The sequence below is a fragment of the Bombus affinis genome, chromosome 1 (assembly GCF_024516045.1).
Source record: "Bombus affinis isolate iyBomAffi1 chromosome 1, iyBomAffi1.2, whole genome shotgun sequence".
Classification (NCBI taxonomy): Eukaryota; Metazoa; Arthropoda; class Insecta; order Hymenoptera; family Apidae; genus Bombus; species Bombus affinis.
Genome location: NC_066344.1, coordinates 11,598,511 through 11,622,604, shown reverse-complemented (window position 1 = coordinate 11,622,604; position 24,094 = coordinate 11,598,511). Strand labels below are relative to the sequence as shown.

The following is a 24,094-nucleotide window of genomic DNA, read 5'->3' as shown; positions in this document are numbered from 1 at the left end:
ATATTATCGGTCGTTCTCAATTTTGTTGTAATATTATCTATTTCATAAAAAAAAACAGTAATTCCAAACACTCTCCCACAGAGTATATGCAGAGCACTTGTCGCTTCGAAAGGATCTATTTAAATTTTCATCGAGCACACCGAGGAGGTGTAAACCGTGCGTTGGTCTTTCGGATGGTTTCTCTCTCTCTCTCTCTCTCTCTCTCTCTCTCTCTCTCTCTCTGCTTTTTACATGCCATTCGGTTTCGGCGATACCACGACAAATAGAAGACAATTTCAAAACCTGAGAGGGACTTCACCGAGCTCGCGTGCACATGGTGGTCGGATGACACTGGGAGGTCTGTGTTTCTCGGCAGGAGCCTGGAATATCGACAACCACGTGTCGAGCATATCTGACTCGATCCACGCGTCGTGTACCCCTTTAGTCTCACTAAATTAAGTGCGTAGTAATGTTTAGCAGTGTACACACTTTAAAAACATTTATGCTTTGTCGTATTTATATTATACTATATTTCTTTCGTATCTAACAATAATGATTTCTGTATAGTACTATAATGGACGCGTGTTAAGAGAGTAAACGGGTTATTAACACAAGTAGGTTAGTGTGTTAATAGCTTCATCATTTTCCTTCCGTTTCCTTCTGTTACTGTAACATGAATCGGCACAGTTGTGAAGAGGATCGCGTTCTTTTGACCCAGCAGGTTGCAGGTCAAAAAAGATTTGACTTCCGAAACCCAAGTGGAAACAGGCCAACAAGTGTTGCAGTTCTTTACAGTGATCATGTTACAAACGCATTTACAACTTCGTTAGAATCATTATCCTCTTGTCAACCGTGACCACAAAACATAAGACCTAATTTACTACTAATGTATTAGTATTAATCGAATATTAATTTTTAATTAATACACGTAATTTTACTTTCTATACCAAAGCCACGCAAGGTTACTATAAAGAAAAAAGAAATACGTGCTTTCATAAATAATCAATGAAAATATGTGGGTCAAAAGTTAAACGGCAATACCGGGACCAACCACTGTTGCCTATTTATACGGAAAGAGTTTTTTGTCCGGTCCATGTCCTAAACATCACATCCGCCGAGGTGCTTCCTCCGCGAACCGTGTTTTACCGTGATCGTGGCTAACTGATGAAGGAAACGCAACAGGAAAGACAGAGAAAGAAGGCGAAAGGAACCACCGCACCGCCTCACTTTCAGCAGCTTCAAACATCCGCTGCACCAGCCGCCGCCAGATCTCGTTTACCTCTCCTCCGTTTCCCCTTTAGCTCCTTCTCAAAGAGACACACGCGTCCCTTCCTCTTCCTTCTCCCTTTCTCTTTCTTCTCTGCCTTTTGATTTCAAGGGTTGAAGAGGCCAGATAGCAATCTCAATCAAAATTAAAGAATACCTTTGAGTAATTAAATACAACGAAAAATATATATATTCTCTCACATAATCTTTAATAAACAAAATCAAAAGATTTTACCTTAAAAGATTCGTTTCGATTAAGTACTAAGATATTAATTTTTTCCAATCTAATCTCAAGTCGAACAACCAAAATGACCTCGAAATCGTTCGTCTTAGTACACAGCAATATGTCTAATATATCGCGTGACTTTGAACGTAGCACACATCTGGAACGAAACGAGTGGACACGTCGACCTCCTTCGAAGAGAGGAGAAACAAGAAGGGGGATGTCCGTCGTGCGTGAACGGTGAGACACGTACCCACGTGCAAGGCTACGTCTTGAATCACCAGCTGCCGATTCGCCGACGACTCCAGGAACCCTGGAGACGAACTAAAATTAGCGACCAGCACCCCCGCCTAGCCCTTACATGGCCACGTCACGGACACACGCGCCGCTACTTTCAGAGAAAGAAAAAAAGGTGAAGGAAACAATAATAATCACGGTCCAAGCGGTAGGAGTCGATCGTGTGCGAAATGTCACAGCTGGTGCAGTTGGGTGACCAATCATTTGTACGGGTAAGATTGACGATAAACGTATCGCCCGTAAGAAATAGTTGACGCGTATGAAATTATGATTATTCATAAAATTAAAAATGAGCTTAGTATTTTTTAAAAGGCAAGAATGATCTATTAGTGAGCAATATTTGTTGCTTTGTAAAGTTTTAGTAGTAAATGTTTGATCCCTTTTATCACTCAGACAGGAAATATCATAGGGTGGATTAAGGAACCACATGGCTCCTGCATGAATGAATACTATATAATGAACTTGCTCTACTCGTGATAAGACAATCATCCAAATGAGATTCCAGCCAGAACTGTTATAAATATTGTAGGGGTGGTTAGTTTCACTACTGTTAATTTTCTGAAATGCTTGTTTGTAGCTTTTAAGTCTAAATGTTTAACAATGAAGAAACGGTAAACATTTTGACATTCATCTACATTATAGCAAGAACGATGGTAGTGAAAGTGTATCCAGATGTCTGGAAGTGGTCAAATTCAGTTTAGTTTAGAGTAATGGAGCACCTCGCATTCCTTTCGCGATCGATCTTCCGTCAAACAAGAATCCATGGAATCTGTTTCTATCGCGTACACTTCAAGTTCATTGTCCTCAATATCTGGAAGGGCATAGAACTTCGAAACGAGAGATTCTTTTGGTTTCGTCGTAGTACTGGAACTCCATTCCAAGTACATCTGCGGCGAGCGGATGCAGCCTGCATTTTATAGCCGCCCAATGCAACCGATTCTCATTCGTGCACCCGTACTCACACCCTCCACCACTTTCAGCACGCGGTACAACGACTTCTATAATTAGATTTCCTTCCCTTTAGCTTAGACACCTTCGAGCATGATCTCCATTTGCCCCGCGAATCGCAGAAACCTACCACCTGGGTTGCAAACGTTATTGAAGGTTCTACAATTAACAAAGTCTATTTCTCTCGAAGGGTTGAAAATGGAATTGAAGAAATACCATTGATCATAGAATATAGAATCTTACCATTCAAAGGTCGATCAACCTATGGATAGATATTGTCTGAAACAATATACACGTTCATCGCCAAAGCCAGCAATCACTTGACTTGTGTCGTGTTTTGCATTTGAATGCCGACCATGATGTCGGTATTCCAATACCGATCTACACGTTCAACGTGCTGACATTAACGGCACACACGCAGCTACGTTACAGGTTTCACGCCAGCTATTTCGAACAGGTTGCGCTCGGATCTATTTTTCGATCATTGGCATCGACTGGATCCACGGATCCACGCTTCTGATGACAGGTAGCCAGAAAAATAATTGAAACGACGACGATTAAATCGAGACGCGATCTATAAATGCTGTGTCACGTGCCAAAATGTAGTATCCTCGTAATTATAAATGGTTAATCGTTGGTGGTCGGCCAGGAGTTTGCAAAATGGTCATGGTTTTAATTTCGTGAATTCATGCTCATCTAAAACGTCATTAGATACATCTAATTTATCTTCTTGTATTATTATTTAATTTTATTTACATGCTTCTTTGATTGTTCTTTGCATCTAGTTAACAATATTTATCGTTTTGATTAGTTTGTCTTTCGTGTACTACTATATTGGTAGTGTATCTTTTCTCCTATTATACATTGTTGTATGTTTACAAACAAGACAAAAACCATCTCTCTTAGCTTCACGCAGTGTCTTTCATAAAGTGTCATTAAATGCTCTTGGCACGAGGCTCTCGGTTTCCTCGTTGGCAAATCCTACGTAGTCCTTTAAGATCACTGATCGATAATGATAACTGATCCTAGAAAACACCTCATATAAAGTATTATAAACTCTCGTAACAATAACAGAAACTTCTCAATGAGAAATTTTGAAATCAGTATCCCAAAGCCGAAAGAAGGAATTTGATTGTGCAACAATGGCGCTTCTTTCCGAGCATTGCCAAGTTCGTAATCGTCATCGAAGTAGATACAAATGATTGCTGAAACGTCATGAATGAAATTTTTCTATACATATGTAAGAATAAAAAATATAAAAATATAATATCCTGAAAATAAAATTTATGTACAGATTTTAAGACCGAATGAATGTATCGTAACACGATAACGATGATGTTTCTTATTTATAAAAACGTTTCATAACATGAAAAAATAGACTAAAAATTTTGTACTACAAACCTTGTGGACTTTGCACGTTGTAGCAGCTTGGCAACCCAGTACGATCCGTCCCTGATCTGCATGCAAATACGAGCTATACTTAGAGATGTCCGATTTCCCTCGTTACGACAACAGATCGCATTTTCGTCTTCATCGACCTTAATCATTCTTCGTAGAATTTTCATACAGTAATGTTTTCAGACAACGCCAATGCAATGCGATTCGAAAAATGTTTCCCGCCTCGTTATTAAACGAAAATTACAAGTCTCTCTTTCCGGTGGTTTCCGTGTAGTAAAACGGTTACTAGTTCTTCCCATGTCATTCATTAATCGCTACGGAAACTGTTTAAAGGATTGAGATAATGTGCAACGAGCATCTTCTTGCGCCTGGATTCTTCAATGAGCCACTAGAAAGAGGAAATCTGAATGAGCTACCTACACGTATACGTGTACCGAGCAGACGCAAAAGGTCACTTGAAATATTTTTTATGAGACCAGAAACAACCTGGCGCATGAATTGGCCTCTAAAATTCTCCATACTTTACTTAAATGCCTTTTTATAAACCATAAATTTAACTTTATGAATTAATTAAATTAACTTATAAAACACTATTTATTTGTACATTAAATGATATTTAAATAATTATCATTAGCGTCAGTGTCAAGAACTCCATAATATCTGTGTTACCTCGCATAGTAATACTGGTAAACATTTCTCGACTAATTTACAAATTACGCTATCTCAAATTATGTGACAAAACACCAGCCTTTCATCTCATACGCACGCGTAAACTCAAGATGATCATGTGTAAGAGATGAATGCATGTGCGTGTAAAGGGAAGCTGCGGTGGAAAAAGAAGCGTAAAAGAAGGGGAAGATAGGAAGGAGAGAGACAGAAGAAGGGCGCGTGTCGGTCGCGTGCCCGTTGCCGCTGGTGACTCGGTGTCTGCGACCCTCCTGCCCTTTAACCCCTCTTACAACTTTTCCATGGACGAACGTTTGAGTGGGGACAATATAATCACTAGATCTTTAAACGTATCCAAGTTTTCATAATCTCGGTATAATATGAACGATTAACACAGGTATCAATCCCAATTATTTTCTACTCTTTCATTTATTCTTCTAATCTTTTCTTCTTTAATTAGCATATTAATTTTTTCACAGTAAATATGTAGTATATTATACGTAACTTTATCAATTTATTAAGTAACTCTTTTTTACAATACCGATTAAAAGTGCGTAGAGGAATGAATTCCATGAATCCACCAGCAAACTGTTCAGGACTACGACCTCAGCCCCCTCATCGTCTAGTCCACTTCCTCTTTTTCCGTCCCCTTCATTTTTTTCATCTCTCCTTAAAGCCGTCTGGACGACGGCAATGGAAGAAAGAGAATCAACGAGGGAGGATCAGCGTGGCACGTGGTCCGTACGCGAAGCGATAGAAGGAACCACCTACTGCAACAGGAGATGTATCCCATCAGAAAACAGACACTCGGTCGAATAATCATCGAACGGCACCCGTGCGTCGCGTTAACGGTTCATCCTTCTTTCTTTTACATCCTAGCGCTTCCGATGCTTGTTGCGGGAGACGGAAGTCATCAACATTCTCCAGATCTCAAACGGGCAATAATCTACATGATCATTAAGCATATTTCAGTCAACGTAGATCAATGAACAGAATTTTCTATCAAATATCATTTGTACTAATGTTCGTGCATTCGTCTTTTGTAAGTCTTTTTGTAAAACCTCATATCTTGATTACTTTTTTCAATAGAATTTCGGGTGCCCTTATTTTTATGATCATTTAAAGATCTTATACGTCGGTATATGTAGATACGTAAAATCAGCTGACTGCTCGATAAATTCCTGTGCTCATACCGGTTGCGACGAATTTAAATGCATCGTGTACGTCATTATGAACCATCGTTGGTTCTTTTGTTGCAAAAAAAGCTTACGTGAATATAAATCCAGCAACAAGAGGTTTCAAGAAAAAGGATATCCCGATCACTCTCACTCTTATGTGTTTGTCTCTGTTGTCTCGATCAAGATCGCAGACGGTCCGGCCGAGTGTAGAATTTCGTCGTGAAATTTGTGAATGAGCCCTCGTGACTCGCGCATTTTGAATGGAAACCGACAGGCCGGTTTTTACGAAAGCAGCACTATGCTCTGGCACAGGATGCGGGTGCGGACGAAGGGGGTGTATACTCATTTTTATCCTTTTTAATTCTTTTTTCTCGTCGTTGAAGGAGATAAGAGGGGAAAAGGAATAGAGAATACCGCCAGCTGATCGCCTCCGTCTTTGAAAAGGTTGTGCAAAATGCGAGCACGTGCTCGTGTGTGTGACCCTTTTTAGATTCGCATGCCTGCTTGCCACCTGCGAAGCCATTTAGTTCTACAGTCTGATCAGCATGCAATTAATCTACGAATTACTATACTTCCGTCCTCTTTATAAATTTCATTATTCTGCATGCTTTCCTGAAATTGATCATTAAATTATTCTTTATTTTCTGGTGTATATACATAATAAAAATATAATATATTATATATTTGCATATAAATTGATTTTCAGATAATTTTGATAAAATTTATAAGACTTTCTTTGTGTAAAAAAGCTATGAGTAAAAATATCTATTCATTGATCTTAATAGATAGTAAGTGGCGACGAATCGCAAGAAAAACGATATAAAGAAAGGGAACAAATCTGAGGGGCGAGAAGGGTGAAACAGGCGGCTGTTCGCCGTCTCCGGAAGGAACTGTCTCCCTTTATACCCAAAGACATTCCTCCAAACATGAACCAACGTGCTTCGTATGACGGCATTCTCCCCTTGTAGGAGCACTTCCACGGACATCCCCACCCTGTGTTAACCTCTTGCACCCGAAACTAAATTAAGGGCCGTTCCGGTTGATATTTTTTAACTTTCTAATACTCCTTTCCTCTTTCTTTCTTGTCTTCACCTTATTATACTTCGAGATTCATAAACTTGTATTTGATTATAGTATTTCACGCAAGTTTACTAAATTAATAATTTAGATTCTTATATTGTAAAGTCACTTTCCTGGAATTTTAAGAATTCATAGAAAACTTACAACTTTACATAGAACAGGTATGTGCATACAATGACTCATGTACTGAAAATAGAAAATTGTCATCTAAAACCCGGTGTCATTGCACCCTAGGTCCTAGAGGACGTGTACGGTGGCTAGAAGAGGAGACAGATGAAAGTTGGAAGTACACGTAGACGACTGAAAATCTCGTCTGGCTCGTTGCCAAGATCTTCGAATCTTGTCATCTTCTTCATCCACGTCTTCTATTCTTCAGCACGCACTTCTCCCCGTACATTTGCTGGAGGCAATCAATTAAATAGTTCTCATAGTTTCTATCTTTCTACCTCCTGGTGCTTTTTACTATTCCGTACAAAAGTATAACTTCGCGTAGTTCTTACATTGACAAATAAAATATTTTTTTATTAATACATTCAGCCTTAGTGCGTTTTATCAATTATCGTTTCAATTCTACAGTAGAAAGAACAACTTTAATCGTAAAGAATGGAAGGTTCTAGAAGCACCGAGAAAAGAGAATAACAAAGGAATATGGTTAGATAAACGAAAATAACATGAGAAGGATATCAATTTCGAGAAAGGATAAAACGATAAAACGAGCTTCCGGTAGTACTATGTTTCTTTTATCGCGATCGTCTAATTTTGGTCAGAATTAGCGAAGATGCGTCATCCTTTACGAATTCTCGAATCGTGAATTTAGAATTTCAATCTGTATGTTCTACCTTGTCCCGCGAGTGACCGTGGAATAGAAGAGAGGTGGTTTACCCGAAGAACACGACAGCTGCATCGAGCCACCGGCCTGAAAATAGCACGGCAACCCCATACTGAGGCCGAAGAGCGAAGTCGAAGCCCTCTCCCTACGTCGGTATATACTTCGGTTAAAAAGCCACCCACCTACGAGCCTTTTAAATAGCGATCGCGTGCTTTTCCCTTTTTTTCCAGCAGAAAACTTCTCGCTAAATGACATGGTCGTGGAAAGAGGGAGTGTACCGACGCTGATTTATAAGAAGAACCAGGCGTTTCCGGATACTTTTCGAGACGATACTTGACACACTCGCCGAAACATTTATTTTTTTACCGAACGATCGAAACGGAATAGAATTGCACTTAATGACGCTGTTTTCCTTATCGAACAAAAAAACATCCCCTTCCTCAATTTCCGAGGAACTTTTTCCCTTTCGTTCTGGTCTGGATAACCATTAGGGATAGTGTTTATCCGTATCTTCTGAAATACGAGCACTCTGTAATTTTAATTTCTTGCTAATTCGATTGTCTAAACTGAAAAAGATATATGACAATATTTCATTCATTCGATAGTATGTGATGTATAATATATACTTATATATAGTATAGATAAATCTAAAAACGTATAGTCAGCTTCTGTCTCATTTCTGTGAAAAATAGCAACGCACGTGGCTTTGCCGCTAGATCCATCCAACTTCTCTTTTTACTTCATCACAATTTACACGTACTTCCTCCTCCGCACCTGGAGCTTCTCCAAGTGCGCGTTTTACGCGACACGTTCCATCGGAAACGCGTTCAGGCACCTGTAGATGCGCCCCGTCCGCTAGTTTATTAACATAGAGACCACGAGGTAAGTTACATCTTACGTATATTTGATGACATGTAGAAGTTCGGATGGACAATCCATCGCTGAGAAAAGCTTTTGCGAGTTGCGTCAGTTGAGGTGCTCGACACTCGTGACTTTATTTTTAGATCCGCCGTCGATAGTACTATGATTGCAATAGAGTTGTCGAGACACCTGTTCTTTGAATCATTTCAAAGACGATTAGGATGTCGAGATTTATTCGATCTGAAAAAATGAACGAAGTATGTAAATTAGAAAGAGAAACATGAAAACGATATTATCTATACATACAACTATATAATATCTTGTTTCTTAATGTCCATCAATTCCTTCTCCAATACAACGTTAGTCTACGATACTTAAATCTAAACCATTATTCTGTTGCCTCGAGATTTACGAGTGTCGATAAATGCAGCTTACACTTGGCATCGTATTTTCGCGACGAATAGAAGAGAAGCATCGTGAAACATCGACGCGGGACGAAAGAAGGTGGCAAGCAAATAAGAAAACGACGTCGGCTCTCGCAGTTTCATTGGTGGCTACAGGATAGAAGCAGGTTGGTGCGCTGGGTGGTTCTTCTGGAGCGACGCCAGGCGTCCGCCGAATTTAGCACCGCGACGCTGACTAACTCGCGTGGCATTCATTCAATCGCCGACCAAAAAGCCCGCTGCTTGCATAGTCTCTCGCTGCATAGTCTCTATTTGCACGAACGACGCCACTCACACTTAGAAAATCTCGCTTTCCTTTCCATTTTTCTCCTTTTTAAACGCTCTACGAATCACGTTAAAATTTATCGCGTATGCTTCGATACCTGAAAGCGTGCAACAATCCTTCGTCGTGGTTCATTGTTCAGTTACATCGATAGGAAACGAGGTAATTAATAAAGCCCTTTTCAGCAAAATCGTCTGTGATATTATTATACGATCGTGCAGAACATATAATCGATAAAGTGTGACTGAAATAGAAGTGCCATTTTATTAATAACGACTTGTTATTAATAAAACATTGCAGAGTATCTTAAAGTATGATAGTCGCTTCCCATGAAAATATAATGTTTATTTTTAAAAAATTCCATGGAAAAAGCGTGGAAGGTTACGATGCAAGAGATGTTTAAGAATTGTAGCTGATTTCTCGTCATTTGCAGCGAAAGTTTATAATATTCTTAGTGTGGTTTCCATCGTTCTCTCAAAATACTTGTAGCATCGAGTTCGAGGAAATTTCACTCATCTCGTAAGCAAAAAGACTGTGTGTCCCGATGAATCGCGTCTGCCATCTTCGCGCTTTTTCCGTTTCTCCGTCATGACGGTCAAAAGATGCCGCATATTAAACGACACACGTTCCTTTCCCTTCCCTTTCTTCTTTTCTCGGTTCAGTGGCAGTTAATGAACATCGGACGCGTGCCACGGATCCCACAAAATCTGTCTACCAACGGTGGCTTCGCACAAAAATAGAATGCTATCCCTTCATTTGCCAACTGGTAAATATCGTTTCAATAATATGCTTTCTTTCGTTTGTTTCATTTGTTTTTACCGATTCTCTGGATTCGTGCCTTTAAATCTTAAATATCAACACTTCAATGCAGATACAATTTTATTTGACGACTTAAAAATTATTTCACATTAAAACGATGCTTCGTCCGTGTTGTTAATTGAAATTGGATGTAAATCTTTTTCGTGACAGCGCCTCTTAACACCTCGGTTCATATCGAATTTAGCGCACTCTAAATCCTCTAATGCACTTTATATGTTTACACCTGTTCATGTCCATCCGGAAGCAGTTTCATAACTCATCATGTTTCTTAAAGCGAATGCAGTAATAAGAACACTTTGTTCGATTCTTACTGGTTCATCAATATTACATTAGAACAAAGTGTTCAGTGACCGCACATGAGCTACAGGTCGACATTTCCTACAGATAAACGAATACGTAGGCCTCCAACCTACCTTCCCCCACGTATTTCGACCCACGTCAAAGAAAAAATAAATCTTCGTTACGCTTCCTTACGAACGCGCAACAATTCAGCTGAAAAAAGCTCGGTATAATTTTTTACCTTGAAACCATTTAATACGTCTTATATTTCCAAATCAAATCCAAAAATACAGAATTACTTCAAACTGAAAGCTTTAACTACCTATCAAATATTAAAACGAACTTGTAAGGATTTAAATAACACACAAAACGATGTTTACAATCGATAACATTTCGGCGACTTATTAAAACGAAAATTGTTTTCGAAGCTTGAATGAAAAATCTTAAATTAAGAGACCTATTTTGTTTTCTCTTTTCTCATAATGATAGTTTTAAATTCAGCCAGTATTAAATTTTGATAAAATATTATGTAAAGGAAGTATTTGAATTTTCAAGAGTATTTTCCCCAATGAATTACATAAAATTTCAATAAGATAAACATTACAGCTTTTTAACAAACATAACGCAATTTCTAACAAATAAGAGAAGAAACTTCTAGTCGGTACTTAAATGAGTACTTAAGCGAGTGCAAATAAAAAAATGATAATAGGCAAAAATCGTCATTAGTTTCAATCTAAAGAACTTTTAGTATTCAATCTTTTACGCGTGTACTCGTGCACAACATTGTCCCCGTTCACGCTCGATTGAAAAAGCGACACGGATGTGCATACAGTGGTCGCACACTTCGCCACCACTCAAACAGAAGCAGCGGCGACACACGAGCCAGTCGGGCACCCTTCTGAGCGCGTGCAACGCGGTGCGCAGCAGCTGAAGAAGAAGAAGACGATGACGAAGAGACGGCGGAGGGCGAGGGAGGCTGCGCTCCTATATGTAGTCCCGAATCTTAGCCGGAGCAACTATTACGCCCGAAATTCTCGAGGCGGACGCACCCCCGTGTTTAGCAACAGGTACAAGATACGCGAGAGATTACTTAAAACCGCGCGCCATCATCTTCAATCCGGGGGTTCAACGTTCTTTCGCGGTATTCTTCAACTTAAAGTAACATTTGCAATTAGTGACCGTGTGTGACAGTGAAGTTAGATCAGACAGATCTAAGGTATGGTTTGTGTGATTCCAAGAGTCAAATAGAGAGAAGAAGGCAAATCACAATAAAGAAGAAAATGCCGAGGGCATTTCTAATCACCCACCGACGATACAATGGAGTCGAAGAAGAGTTTGATGGATCCGGAAGAGGTACGTCCGCTTTCGTAACTGTCTCTTTGAATATTCCTTGCTTATCCCGTGCCAGGAATTTTTTTTCATCTTCTGCGCTGTATCTCCGTTTTAAAAATAAACCTTAACGCGTCCTCTTCGTCGAAAAACCTGCAAAGATTGTTATTTCTTATTCATCAATTCGATTTTATGCTCGATTTTACATGCAGTTTTACGTTAGCATTCGGTTTTGCGTTCAGTTTCATGTGTTCGTCAAAAAGCTTTTAATTATGAGAAAGTTGAAAGAGTTACGTTGAAAGTTCAAAGGTTAAGGCGAAAGTTCCATTAATGGTAATGTTAACGCCTCAAAAACGTAAATGTAGGCACTTGAGTCGGAGCAAGCAAAATTTTCGCGCTGCTTACGTCCATCTCGTCAATCAAAGTTTCTGACCACAAGCCAAGAGAATTTGCTGGTCGTTGCTTCGTGATTAAGGTGGTACATCATGCAGATTTAAGAATAGGAGACGCTAGATGCGTCACGAAACTAACACGACGCATACCGTCGCGATGCCGTCAACCCCTCCAAAACTTTCATACAAACGCATATGTATGTGTACATAGAGGTACGCAGAAAATACAAGAATTAAATAGAGAGAGAAGAATAAGTTAGAAGATAGAGAGAGAAAGATAGCTACTCTATTTCTGTTCTCTTCAAAAACAGAGCAGGCGGTATACTCGTGAAGGTGCTTCGTGTTTCACGAAGCGCCTTGATACATGGATTCAAAGTCATAAATATGGATCTCTTTGTTCGGCACGGTTTACGATTTAAATACATAAAATGTAAGTTAAATTCATAAAAAGAAATTACAGAAATAAGAAATCCTCTGTTCTTTGAGCGAAATTTTTCTATAAGCTTCTGTTAATATGCGCAGAGCGGTACCACCTGTTTCAAGTTTCATCAAAGAGATTGATATATGATACAGAAACGTCGTTTCCTAAAAACCAGTTATAAAGAATGAAGCGCCAGAACATGATGCATTTCCTCGTTGCACAAGAATGACGCGAAAATGTCACTAATTTCAAAACAGCCGCGTACAACGAAATCAAACTATCAATTGGAAGTTCTTTTAGTTTGATCACGAGATTTCCGTTGGAAATTCGCCAACACGCACCGAAATCGTAGAAATCTCCACTAACAATGATAAATGTTTCCACGTGCGGCATTTTGAACTTCCTTCAATTTTATTATCCAACGTGATAGTCTAGCGGTAAAGTCTCATATTGTCTAAATGATCATACTGTTAAAAGTAAAATTCATAATAATAAGAATACCTTGCAGAGGAATAAAGGAGACTAATGATAAATCTAATTTTTTTCGATCTTTCATAGATTTCAGTCCTGAAAGAGGAGTAAGACTGGCCGATTACAGTGGAAACCATCCAACTTCTGACGGCGCTAGCGAATGCGGTAGCGAAACATCGTCAGACTGTCCCGAAGAATTGTACAATCTTACAAAATTGGCAGAAGTGAGCTTAGCCGCAGCCGCTGGTACGTTAATTCATCCCAACAACGTGATTTATCAGCAACCAGCTTCGCCTAGATGTGCTCAATTTTCGGACAAATGCGGCAGAATAATGACCCCACGAGCAAAACAGCAAGAATCGCAATTTCAAGATCACCCAGAGACCCTCGAAGATGAACAGACACTTGGTGAAAGAACGAGACTCTTCTTCGAGAGGATCGAGTGCGAACGTGAGATTTTACAGAATCGTTCAAAGAGGAACACAGTTTTAGGCATCCACGTTTCACCTCATTCTCATCAGTTGCAAGAGGAACGTCAAAGTCTCGAAGCCTCTGAGAATTCGCTCGATAAAGCTGAGTTGGAATCAATTCAATCCACGCCCTCGACTATCTGTCAAAACCGAAGAACAACCTCAACTTCAACGGAGGCGTCGAAATCCGAAGACAATGAGGATCATGAATGTCCTGACTGTGGAAAAAAGTACTCGACATCGTCTAATTTGGCCAGACATCGACAAACGCATAGATCTCTTGGAGACAAGAAAGCCAGAAGGTGTCCACACTGCGATAAAGTCTATGTCAGTATGCCTGCGTTCAGTATGCACGTTAGAACGCATAACCAGGGGTGCAAGTGCCATTATTGCGGCAAGTGTTTCTCGAGGCCATGGCTCCTGCAGGGACACATACGTACTCATACAGGTGAGAATTTATACAAAAATATTATTTTATACGTCGCTGATGGAGTGAATGATGTATTACGTAACCAATAAAATATATAAATACGTCGATTTTTATCAAATAATAATTACCTGCCCACTATGTAATTCAACGACATTTCCCTTTTGTATACTAGGCGAGAAACCATTCAAATGTACGATCTGCAATAAAGCGTTTGCTGACAAGTCAAACTTACGCGCCCACATACAAACGCACTCGAACACCAAACCATATGTATGCGGACGCTGCGGTAAAGCATTTGCTCTGAAGTCGTATCTCTACAAACATGAAGAGTCATCATGTATGAGAGCGCATCATCGATCATCTGCGGATAAAGCTGATGGGAACGATCAAAAAGCGACATCGTCGTCAACAAAATCCTGTGCTCCGCTGGCATCTTCTTTGAACAGACTACAAACAACGTCGTGCGTCACGGCATCCCCTACCAGCGTTATCGTTCCTCGCCTGGGTCTCAATCGCGATCAAAATAATTCATCTTCGGCGTTTTCCGCGATCATTAGGCACACCAGAGTTCCCGATGCATCAGTGACGCCTCCGCCATCAAAACGTTTCTACAGAGAGAAAACCCCAGGCGAAGAACGAGAGAGGAAAGCACCTGATAACGCAACCAAAAATCCAGAGTGTGTGTCCAGAATGGTTATTAGAACTTCCGTTATATCCCCTAATCCGGAACATCTTAATCGCTTCAACAATGACAGTCAAACCTCTTCTAACAGTTACGATTTTTCCGACCCTGCGAGGTCTTCCGCATTTTCCCAACCGACAACGATGACACTTAATTTAGCTATTGCATAGAATAACCGCATGTCGAAGAAAAGAAGAATATTCGTCCAAAATGCTAGAGCAAAACTACGGCAAGTATTTTTAGCGAATAACGATAGCAATATTATCGTACATAGATACACCAAAGATTATTTTATACTCATGAAACGTTCAGTCTGGGTTTGAATGTGTATCATAAGCACGAAAGAACTACAGTCTACATAAAAAAATATGAATGATTAAATAATCGCTTCATAGAGATACAAAGACGTAATTACTTATTAGCAACTAGTGTCATTCCTATCAATATTAAGATAAGTTCGTTAAGTTTTAATGGGAAACGTTTGAAATTCTATTATCTTACTTACTGACATCTTTCTATGAGCAATGAGCACCCATTTCTATATAGTTAAGTATATGGAGTCAATTTTGAGATAAGTTCAACGAGGATAAGAAATATTATAGAGATTACTTATATCATAAATATTATTCCACGCACCTTCCTAATTAGGGACCATCTAGCACATAGTCATATTAACGATAAAATTGTGAATTATCAATTCCTAGTGTTGTGCCTTAAATACTATTCGTACGTAGTTACAATTTTTTAAAGACATATCACGCGTATTAAGAAACAAAAGTAATTTATTGATTTAAAGTGAATTGCAGTGCCTATATGCATACCTATCTTAGTATTAGTTGCATTGATCAAATTTTCCAAGCTCTTCTAGGCAGCTAAAAATTCCTCGAGGCTTGAAACTAACAATACACTAAAGTGTAGATTACCAACGAATACCAATCGAATTATATGTAGACATTCATATAATTGTGAAATAGTATAAAAATAAGTAAAAAGAATAGAACTATTTTTAGTTCGAGCAATCTGTATATAAGAAATTACATTTTTCGAGAACTTGTAACTTTACAACGCCTTGTTTAAAATGTATGTTAGACATTTATATTGAACTACATATTTTTATTGCGGTGGTCAAATTCAAATTTGGCAAAATTAATTATTGAAGTGTATAAAGTAAAGCGGAAAAATGTTGAATAGCAATTAGGATTTCCATTAAAACAACAGATAATGTGGATAAATGTAATTTTGGATCACATTTTTCTACAAGTATATATCTAAGAAAACACATAGTTTTATATTGTAGTACGTTAATCGCGTTTTTAAATACGAACGCGTATCGTCTGTGATTCGAGTTTTCATAAACGGAACCGGCGACCATATGCAATCTAGTAGCCCTCTAGTGGTCGTATTATGTAATTAAGTTTTTTTTTTGTTTTCGATACGTTACCGATGATCGGTAACGATCTGAGTGTAAACTAGTCCAATCCGATCTGCTATTCTATGCGCAACCCATCGAATTTTTGTTAATTTATACTGCATATGTACATTATGTATGAAATGGTTCACCCATATCTTTCATAAACTTTCTAATCTTTTTTCGTAATTACTTACATGATGATTTAAGAAAAATGAAATTACTTTTCTTGGCTAAAACAAAAACTTACAAAACAACGGTTGCACAGAAAATCGAATGGCAGCGGTTTTATAATAAAGATTTCACGTAGTTTATCTATTTTTTCACAGTAATGTCATACATTAGAACACGTGTTTGTAGTAACCTAAAATCAAAAGCGAGCACAAGTACTTGTATCCTAGTCATCGATCTATTACGAAGATTAAACATAGAACATTAAATTACATCCCAAAATGTAATGTTATATTGTATAGTTATGTAAAATAACATGTTGTAAATAGCATTCCCTACATTATACATTAGTATATATCTAGAATGTCACAAATAGTCCTAATAATTAACACAGTTGTAATGTATTTTCGTTTTACGTATGTAATGTACCATTTGTACATTGGAGTGCCTAAGCAAACATTTTACCAATTTTTCTACGAATTGTGCAAGTCATATCTATTAAAATGAAAAAAATATACTTATAGCTATATATACTTGATAGTGTGTATAATATTTTTGTAAAAACCCATTCTAGTTTTAATTACTTACAATTTCACTTATTAATTTTTATCTACATTTTGCTTTTTTCATATTCCAGAATGAAAGAGAAGGAAAACGAAACTATTCAAGAAACGTTAGGTATTTTTTATATGCAGTTATAGTCGAAAAATTTTCCAAAGAATAAAAAATATATTTATGGTAAAGATTCACTTAACACAGTTTCATAACCAGACAGCTATATAGCGCGTATTAATATAATTGCCAAATACGAATAATCCAACTTTTACTCATCCAACTTTTTCTATTGCTGATGAACTGTGCGATAGTTTAATAATACTTCGAAGAAGAGCAAACAACGACTTTCTGTATTTACCAAATGGATTGGAGTTTATAATTAGGGCAATGAAGGGGAACACATCTATCTTAGTCAGTCGATGATGGTCACATAAACTGACTTTAGGCGATATCATGCACGATTAGAAAGATATTTGCGTCTTGGAAAGTAAGGCAGCGAAGTGGTATGGTGAAATAGATTACTCTTATCCAAAAGTAATTTTGCGTAACTAGGAATATCATCTTCGAAATACTATGTGCGATCAAAGCAAAAAGAAGGTGTCATCTTAAGTTGGCATTAATAAACAAATAAAAAATACTAAAAACAAAAAATATAATGGGTATATTATTTTAATGATCTTTTTTACTATATACGTATTCCTGTATAGCAATACAAGTAGCTTTTTTTAATAAAAGTTTAGTTTAAATACTTGGTAATTGATAAAATAGAATTTGTAATAAGTTCAATACAAATAAATGAATAGCTGTTCAAAGAATATGAATTAGATAAAATGACCTAGATCTGACTTTGTTTGTCTTTTGTTCCCATTATTTCTTCTTATATTCTAAAGATTCTCCGCACAACTTCATGAATATTGTTATTATAAAAGCACAAAAATGCTTGTGAAAACATGCCGGTAAGGAGATCTGGACATCATGAGACGACATAAGATAACGTGATGCTTATAAGACTGCAGACGCACTTCATATCACGATTTACATACCCACGCTTCTTAGAATTTCCCCTATCAAACTATTCCCCCACTCAAGCTTCAATTCAAATCCTCATGCTTCTTGATCTCTTCGCAAGATCGAGTGTAAGTAAGCCGAAGAAGAAGAAAAACAGGGAAGAGGTACTACATATTTGGAGGGAATCAGCGAATGAATTTACTAGAACTACCGCTAAATAGAAGCTCTCAGTCGCAACGAAGGCCTCGAAGTAAACTGGAGCCATGCGACCGATCCTTGTCATCCTGATTTTCTTCTCGGGATCAGTACTTTCAAGATACTATGTAAGTTGTCATCCATTATTTTTTATTTCAATTTTTTAATTTTTTAATCTTTAAAACATTTGCTCGTAACGAATAAATTTAATCTAAAGCATATTTAAAAATATTCATAAAAACAAAGTTGTGGATGTCTAATTAAATATATTCGTTTTTAAATTATTTACAAATCAAAATATTGTAGATACATTATAAACTATATTAATATCTAAGCCAGATAATAAGAAAAGTACATAATTTATTATAATGAATAATTCATATACAATGAATTTCTTTATGTACCTTTCCCAATTCGAATAAGACTTACTCAATTTTTTAATACAAATTAAATATTAGTGTGACTCTAGCTAGTTGAGAGGCCAAAGATTTGGAGATCAAAGTTCATAAGATAAATTGATAGGAAATCAACTCGACCTATTCCTAATTCCTATATTCGATTAGTTTTCTTTTCTTTTACTTCCCCTTTTATTTTGTTTGTCTTTTTACGAAATGTTATCAATTATTATGTATTATTTAGAAATAAATTTAAGTAATATACATTTTGAAGAGATTAACATTCGAATATTGTATTTAAAAAGTGTAAAAAGTGTAAAAAGTGTAAAACAATTTTTATAGATTTAAAAATTATCTTATAAAATACTATATTGTTCGTTTTACGTACTTTTTTAATCTCAATAATTCCCTTAATAATTTTCATTTTTCGTTCATAGGAAAAAAAACGCTTTGACCGCTCCATCTACGATGACTTTGAAATACCGAATGTTGGCAAGCACTTAATAAAGAAGCAATGGACATTTACTGATTATGAAACGGTAATGAGAACTTTTACTCACCGAAATTGTATAAACAATATTTTATAATTTTTACTTCTTGCAGCATTTTAGTGCATATAAGGATAGAGAAGAAAACAATTGCTATATAGAGAAACTAGAAGACAATATCGCTGCAGAAGGACTTTCAGAAAATGGAATTGAACGGAAGCAAACATCAAAAGTTCTTTATGCTCCAAACGAATTTTTGACAAAATTAGAGGTAACACATTACAGATATTGTTAACATTATTATTACTTATATAATACAAAAAATAATTTACGTTTGACAGGCATGGCAAATTGCTGGAGCTAGAATAGTTGATTTCTGTAATGGCCACAAAATTATTTTACTACAAAAAACTATTCCAATATTCGAACAAAAGATAGATCCTTTTTTTAATATACTTCCTATGGATGAAAATGATATCGTAACAAGAAGAGTAGCTGATATACTTCTAACACCACTGATAAGTCGAGCTAAGAGACAAGTCGCGCTTGAAGAAAGGCATAAAAACTTTAAACAAAATCGTTTGCGTCGTCAAGTACAACCATCTCCAGGAAAATTTCGAGGACAGACACAATCTCAATACTTAAGTATCGGTAATAATGAACAGAAAGAAGGCAAGGCCGAGGCTGAAGCTACTCAACAATCTTCCCGCGCAGTTGTTAGTGCGTAATTAAGAAAACATTTTTACTATGTTATTGCATGGTTTTTGCATTTTTGTTATTCCAAAACATTTTTAGCTGGAAGCAATGGTATGGGGCAAGCACAAAGTATGTCATTGGGTAGTAGTGGATGTGAAGATTGTTCAAAATATACTGGTGAAAATGTTCCAGATAGATATGTTCAAATTCCAGGTATTGTAAATATTGCTATCCGAAAACACAATTTCGCATACTGTTATATGCACAATGAATAACATATCAGTGAATTTTCATTCTAATCTTCTGAATATTTCGAACTTTCTATTGTACATTAACTAATGCTTCTTCAGCAATCAAACAACCAGGAGATAATACTGTTGGACAATCTGGTATGATCACTCCTGGAATGGGTGCAACTTATCCTAGTAAAATACCTGCTAGTACAGTTCGAGATCATATGCCTTACCTTAGTGGTGGTGCAATGTATCCTGGACGTATACTTGACACTGCAACTGGTAGTGATGCATCATACCCAACAAGAGTAGGTGGCACAATTTATCCCGGAAATATACCTTCTACTACAATTGATGGTAGAGTAGTCCATTCTGGAAGTGTACCTAGAGGAACTGTACCTGGTACAACAACTGCTGGTGGTGTAGCTTATCCTGGAGGAGTTCCTGGCACTATAACAGGTGATGATGCAGTTCACCCTGGTGGTTTACCTGGTACTGTAATAAGTAGGCGTATACCTTACTCTGAAGGTCCACCTCGTACTACCACTGGTGGTGGTATAGCTTACCCTGGAGGTATACCTACTACTACAACTGGTGGTGGTGTTGCTTACCCTGGAAATATACCTACTACTACAACTGGTGGTGGTGTTGCTTATCCTGGAAGTGTACCTAGTACTGCAATTGATGGTGGTACAGTTTACCCTGGAGGTGTACCTAGTACTACAATTACTGGTAGTACAGTTTACCCTGGAGGTGTACCCAGTACTATAACTGGTGGTGATGTTGCTTACCCTGGAGGTGTACCTAGTACTACAATTACTGGTGGTACAGTTTACCCCGGAGGTGTATCTAGTGATGGTGCAGCTTATCCTGGAAGCATGCCTGGTACAACAATTGGTGGTGGTGTAACTTATCCAGGGAGCATACCTAGTACAACAACTGGTGGTGGTATAGCTTATTCTGGAAGCATTCCTGGTATAACAACTGGTGGTGGTGTAACTTATCCTAGAGGAGTGCCTGGTACTATAACAGGTGCTGATGCAGTTCACCCTGAAGGTGTACCTGGTGCAACAACTGGTCTAAGTATAACTTATCCTGGAGGAGTGCCTGGTACTGTAACAGGCGGTGATGTAGTTCATCCTAAAAGTGCACCTGGTACAACAACTGGTCGTGGTGTAACTTATCCTGGAGGAGTGCCTGGTACCGTAACAGGCGGTGGTGTAGTTCATCCTAAAAGTGCACCTGGTACAACAACTGGTCATGGTGTAGCTTATCCTGGAGGAGTGCCTAGAACTTTAACAGGTGGTAGTACAGTTTACCCTGGAGGTGTGTCTGGTATTACAACTGGTGGTCATGTTGCTTATCCTGGAGGTGTGGCTGCTACTACAATTGGTGGTACTGTAGCTTACCCTGGAGGTGTACCTAGTACTACAACTGGTGGTGGTGTAACTTATCCTGGAGGTGTACTTGGTACTACTACTGGTGATGGTGCAGTTTATCCCGGAGGTCTGCCTGGTACTGCAACTGCTGGTGGCATAACATACCCTGGAATAATTTCTGGTACAACAACTGGTAGTGGCATAGCTTATCCTGGAGGTGTACCTGGTACTACGACTAGTGATGATGTTACTTACCCTGGAGTACCTGGTACTGTAACTAGTGGTAGTGTACCTTACCCAAGTGGTGTTTATACTAGTGGTACTGTACCAGATACTCTCCATGGCCAAATTATAACAGACTCAAAAGCAATTGGAGATGCTAATGTGTATCCTGGTGGACAGTCCCCTAGACAATTTTTTGGAACATCAGGTACGCCAAGGACTTTTCCTGGTCGTCCTACTGATGTTACAGGTGTTTATGGCGGTGGTATTTCACCACCAGTAAGTCAATTAGGAGAAACTGTACATTATCCAGGAAACGTGATACCAGGTAAAAAGATTAATGGAGGCATTATACCAAAAATATCTGTCACAGCTCCAAGTGGTGATATTACCTATTCTACAGGTACTGCACCAGGAACAAGCAATCTTGATGGTACAAGAGATTCTTTTCAAGGAAAATACTCGGAAAATCGTGCAATAATACCGCCGAGTTATCCATTGCAAGGACAATATCCTGGCAGTTCAAGATGGCAAGATAAAGGAGCTTTAACTTCAAGTCTTGTAGGGCATGGACAATACCCAATTGAACAATACCCAGGTGAAGGACAAGGTATCAAACAATATCCTGGTAGTATACAGTATCCATCCAATATAAGATCCATAACAAATACTGGAGAGATTCCTCAATATTATCAACAACCTAGTAATCTTTTACCTGTAGAAAGTGATAACTCTAATTCTCAAGCATCTAGTTCTGTGAAACAAACAGATTCAGGTACTCAAGCAAGCGCATCAGCTCAAGGCAAGTTTCAACAAGGTACAGCTCAATCTCAAGTAACAGGTACTTATAGTGGTACTGGATCATTCTCAGCTCAAGCTGGTAGTACTGACATAAATAAAAGTGCACAAGCTGAAATTAATGGTGGTAAAGAAGGTGCAGTAAGCAATGCTCAAGGAGTTGGTGGTTATGGAAAGAGTCAAACACAAGTTCAATTAAATTCAGAATTAGGTGCTACAACAACAGGTGCACAAAGCAGTGGCTGGAATCATGGTACAAATTCCCAAGTACAAGCAAGCTCCAAAGGTGGAATGGCAGATGCTCAAGCAAATGGTGAAGGAAGTACTTCAAGTCAAGCTCAAATTGGTTTTCAACCATATCTTAAGACAGATGAAAAAATTGAAAGATATTCGAAACCATTCCGCGGAGGTGGGACAGCATCCGCTCAAAGTGGAGCATATACAGGTCAATCTCAATCTCAACTTGAAGGATCTTTCCAATATGGAATTACTTACACTGGTGCTGCACAAGCAGGATCGGGCTCTGGTGCAGCAACTTCCAGAAAGCCATTCAACTTCAATCTTACGGATAGTGAGCTGTTTAAACCATTCAAACCGTCTTATGGACCACAAATTGTACAGAAGAATAGTAGTGAAAGGATAAATACAGCCTCAGATAATGAATATAATCAAGACAAACTTCAGTCAGGTTTACAAACTAGTTCTAGTTTCCAAAGAAGAACTTTTACTAAGCCAGATGACAATTCGCGAAATATTACTAGTAAAACAGATCAATCTGTTGAAAAGTCCCAACTGGATGATTCAGTATATGATTATGAAGAAGAATATAATGGCGAAGATTATGACATGTCATCATTTCAAACTTCAATGAATCCGAAGATTTCAAAAAGCTATGCTGCAGAACAAAATAATAGTAACTATCAATTACAAACATTACATGTTGCAGCTGGAAATCAGTATGACGTTCATGTGAAACAAGATACTAATGCACCACAAGTTGGTGATGTCCTCCAACCTGGACAATCATTACAATCAAGGTACACTATACCACCTGGCTTTCGTGGTAGAGTAACATCTGTAGCTGGTGATAAAATTATTACTCATGGCGATGGGAAATCTCAATCTCAAACAGTTTCTCTGATTCCAAAAGAACCAAGTATAACTTACGAAAATAAATCACCTATTTCAGAAATCAGATCTCTTAAAACTAATCATGAAAGATTAATAGAAAGTTATGCTGCATCTAAAGAAAAGCAAAAAAATACTTTTCCACAAATCCAATATCAAACTTCAACAGAATATCCGAAATTCAATTCTAATGTACCAATGAAACCAAGTTATTATACAATAACAAACAGCATTGCTGGTAAACTAGATGGTAGAAATTCACCAAGGAAATATGAACATCGTTATTACACGAAAAGTTCAACTTGTGGATATTTTACATTCTCTTGCAATATTGTATATGGTTCTAATGGTAGAACAAAAATTTGCAAACCAAAAATGCCGACATATCCCGATGGCACTCCCATGAAATGTTAGATAGTGATTATAAGGTTTAAAAACTCTTTTGTATTGTTTAAAAAAACTTAGTTTTTATTCATAGATTATTTTATACTTTACTAATATTAGAGATATTTTTTTATTACAATTTAGATTATTCTTCTTGTTTATCCTTGCATTAATATTTATGATCATTCATATATCTTATGAATGTAATAATATTTCTATTATTTCTTTCACATATACACACTACATATCATTTTTATTGAGGTACTTGTACTGAGTGTACATTTTAAATT

General features: G+C 37.7%; 2 protein-coding genes and 1 long non-coding RNA gene across 8 annotated transcripts; 2 read left to right on the top strand and 1 right to left on the bottom strand.

Annotated features, from left to right (window-relative positions):
• Positions 1–7: 7 nt before the first annotated feature.
• Positions 8–9,181, bottom strand: LOC126917259 (uncharacterized). Its single transcript, XR_007710894.1, has 6 exons — positions 9,032–9,181; positions 8,763–8,965; positions 5,319–8,699; positions 4,115–4,499; positions 2,957–3,918; positions 8–2,846 (listed from the first exon to the last, which is right to left on the bottom strand). It is a non-coding gene; the product is annotated as an uncharacterized LOC126917259 (long non-coding RNA).
• A 300-nt stretch (positions 9,182–9,481) lies between these two features.
• Positions 9,482–16,856, top strand: LOC126917133 (zinc finger protein 668-like). Of its 2 annotated transcripts, XM_050723693.1 has the most exons (5): positions 9,482–9,613; positions 10,114–10,217; positions 11,382–11,902; positions 13,250–14,080; positions 14,235–16,856. In XM_050723693.1, exons 3-5 carry the CDS (start codon positions 11,830–11,832, stop codon positions 14,912–14,914), a joined length of 1,584 nt encoding a protein of 527 aa, XP_050579650.1. In that variant the 5' UTR covers positions 9,482–9,613; positions 10,114–10,217; positions 11,382–11,829; the 3' UTR covers positions 14,915–16,856. The 2 variants fall into 2 exon arrangements, with proteins under 2 accessions (XP_050579650.1, XP_050579641.1); XM_050723684.1 differs by having other exon boundaries at positions 10,114–11,902.
• Positions 16,857–17,878: 1,022 nt separating this feature from the next.
• Positions 17,879–23,943, top strand: LOC126916992 (mucin-19-like). 5 transcript variants are annotated; one of them, XM_050723392.1, is made up of 7 exons: positions 17,879–18,209; positions 18,914–19,015; positions 19,080–19,235; positions 19,306–19,684; positions 19,760–19,873; positions 20,011–20,352; positions 20,422–23,943. In XM_050723392.1, the coding sequence occupies exons 1-7, from the start codon at positions 18,150–18,152 to the stop codon at positions 23,832–23,834; spliced, it is 4,566 nt and encodes a 1,521-aa protein (XP_050579349.1). In that variant the 5' UTR covers positions 17,879–18,149; the 3' UTR covers positions 23,835–23,943. The 5 variants fall into 5 exon arrangements, with proteins under 5 accessions (XP_050579349.1, XP_050579342.1, XP_050579356.1 ...); XM_050723385.1 differs by having other exon boundaries at positions 20,011–20,517; positions 20,563–23,943; XM_050723399.1 differs by having other exon boundaries at positions 20,011–20,532; positions 21,196–23,943.
• The last annotated feature ends 151 nt before the right edge of the window (positions 23,944–24,094 follow it).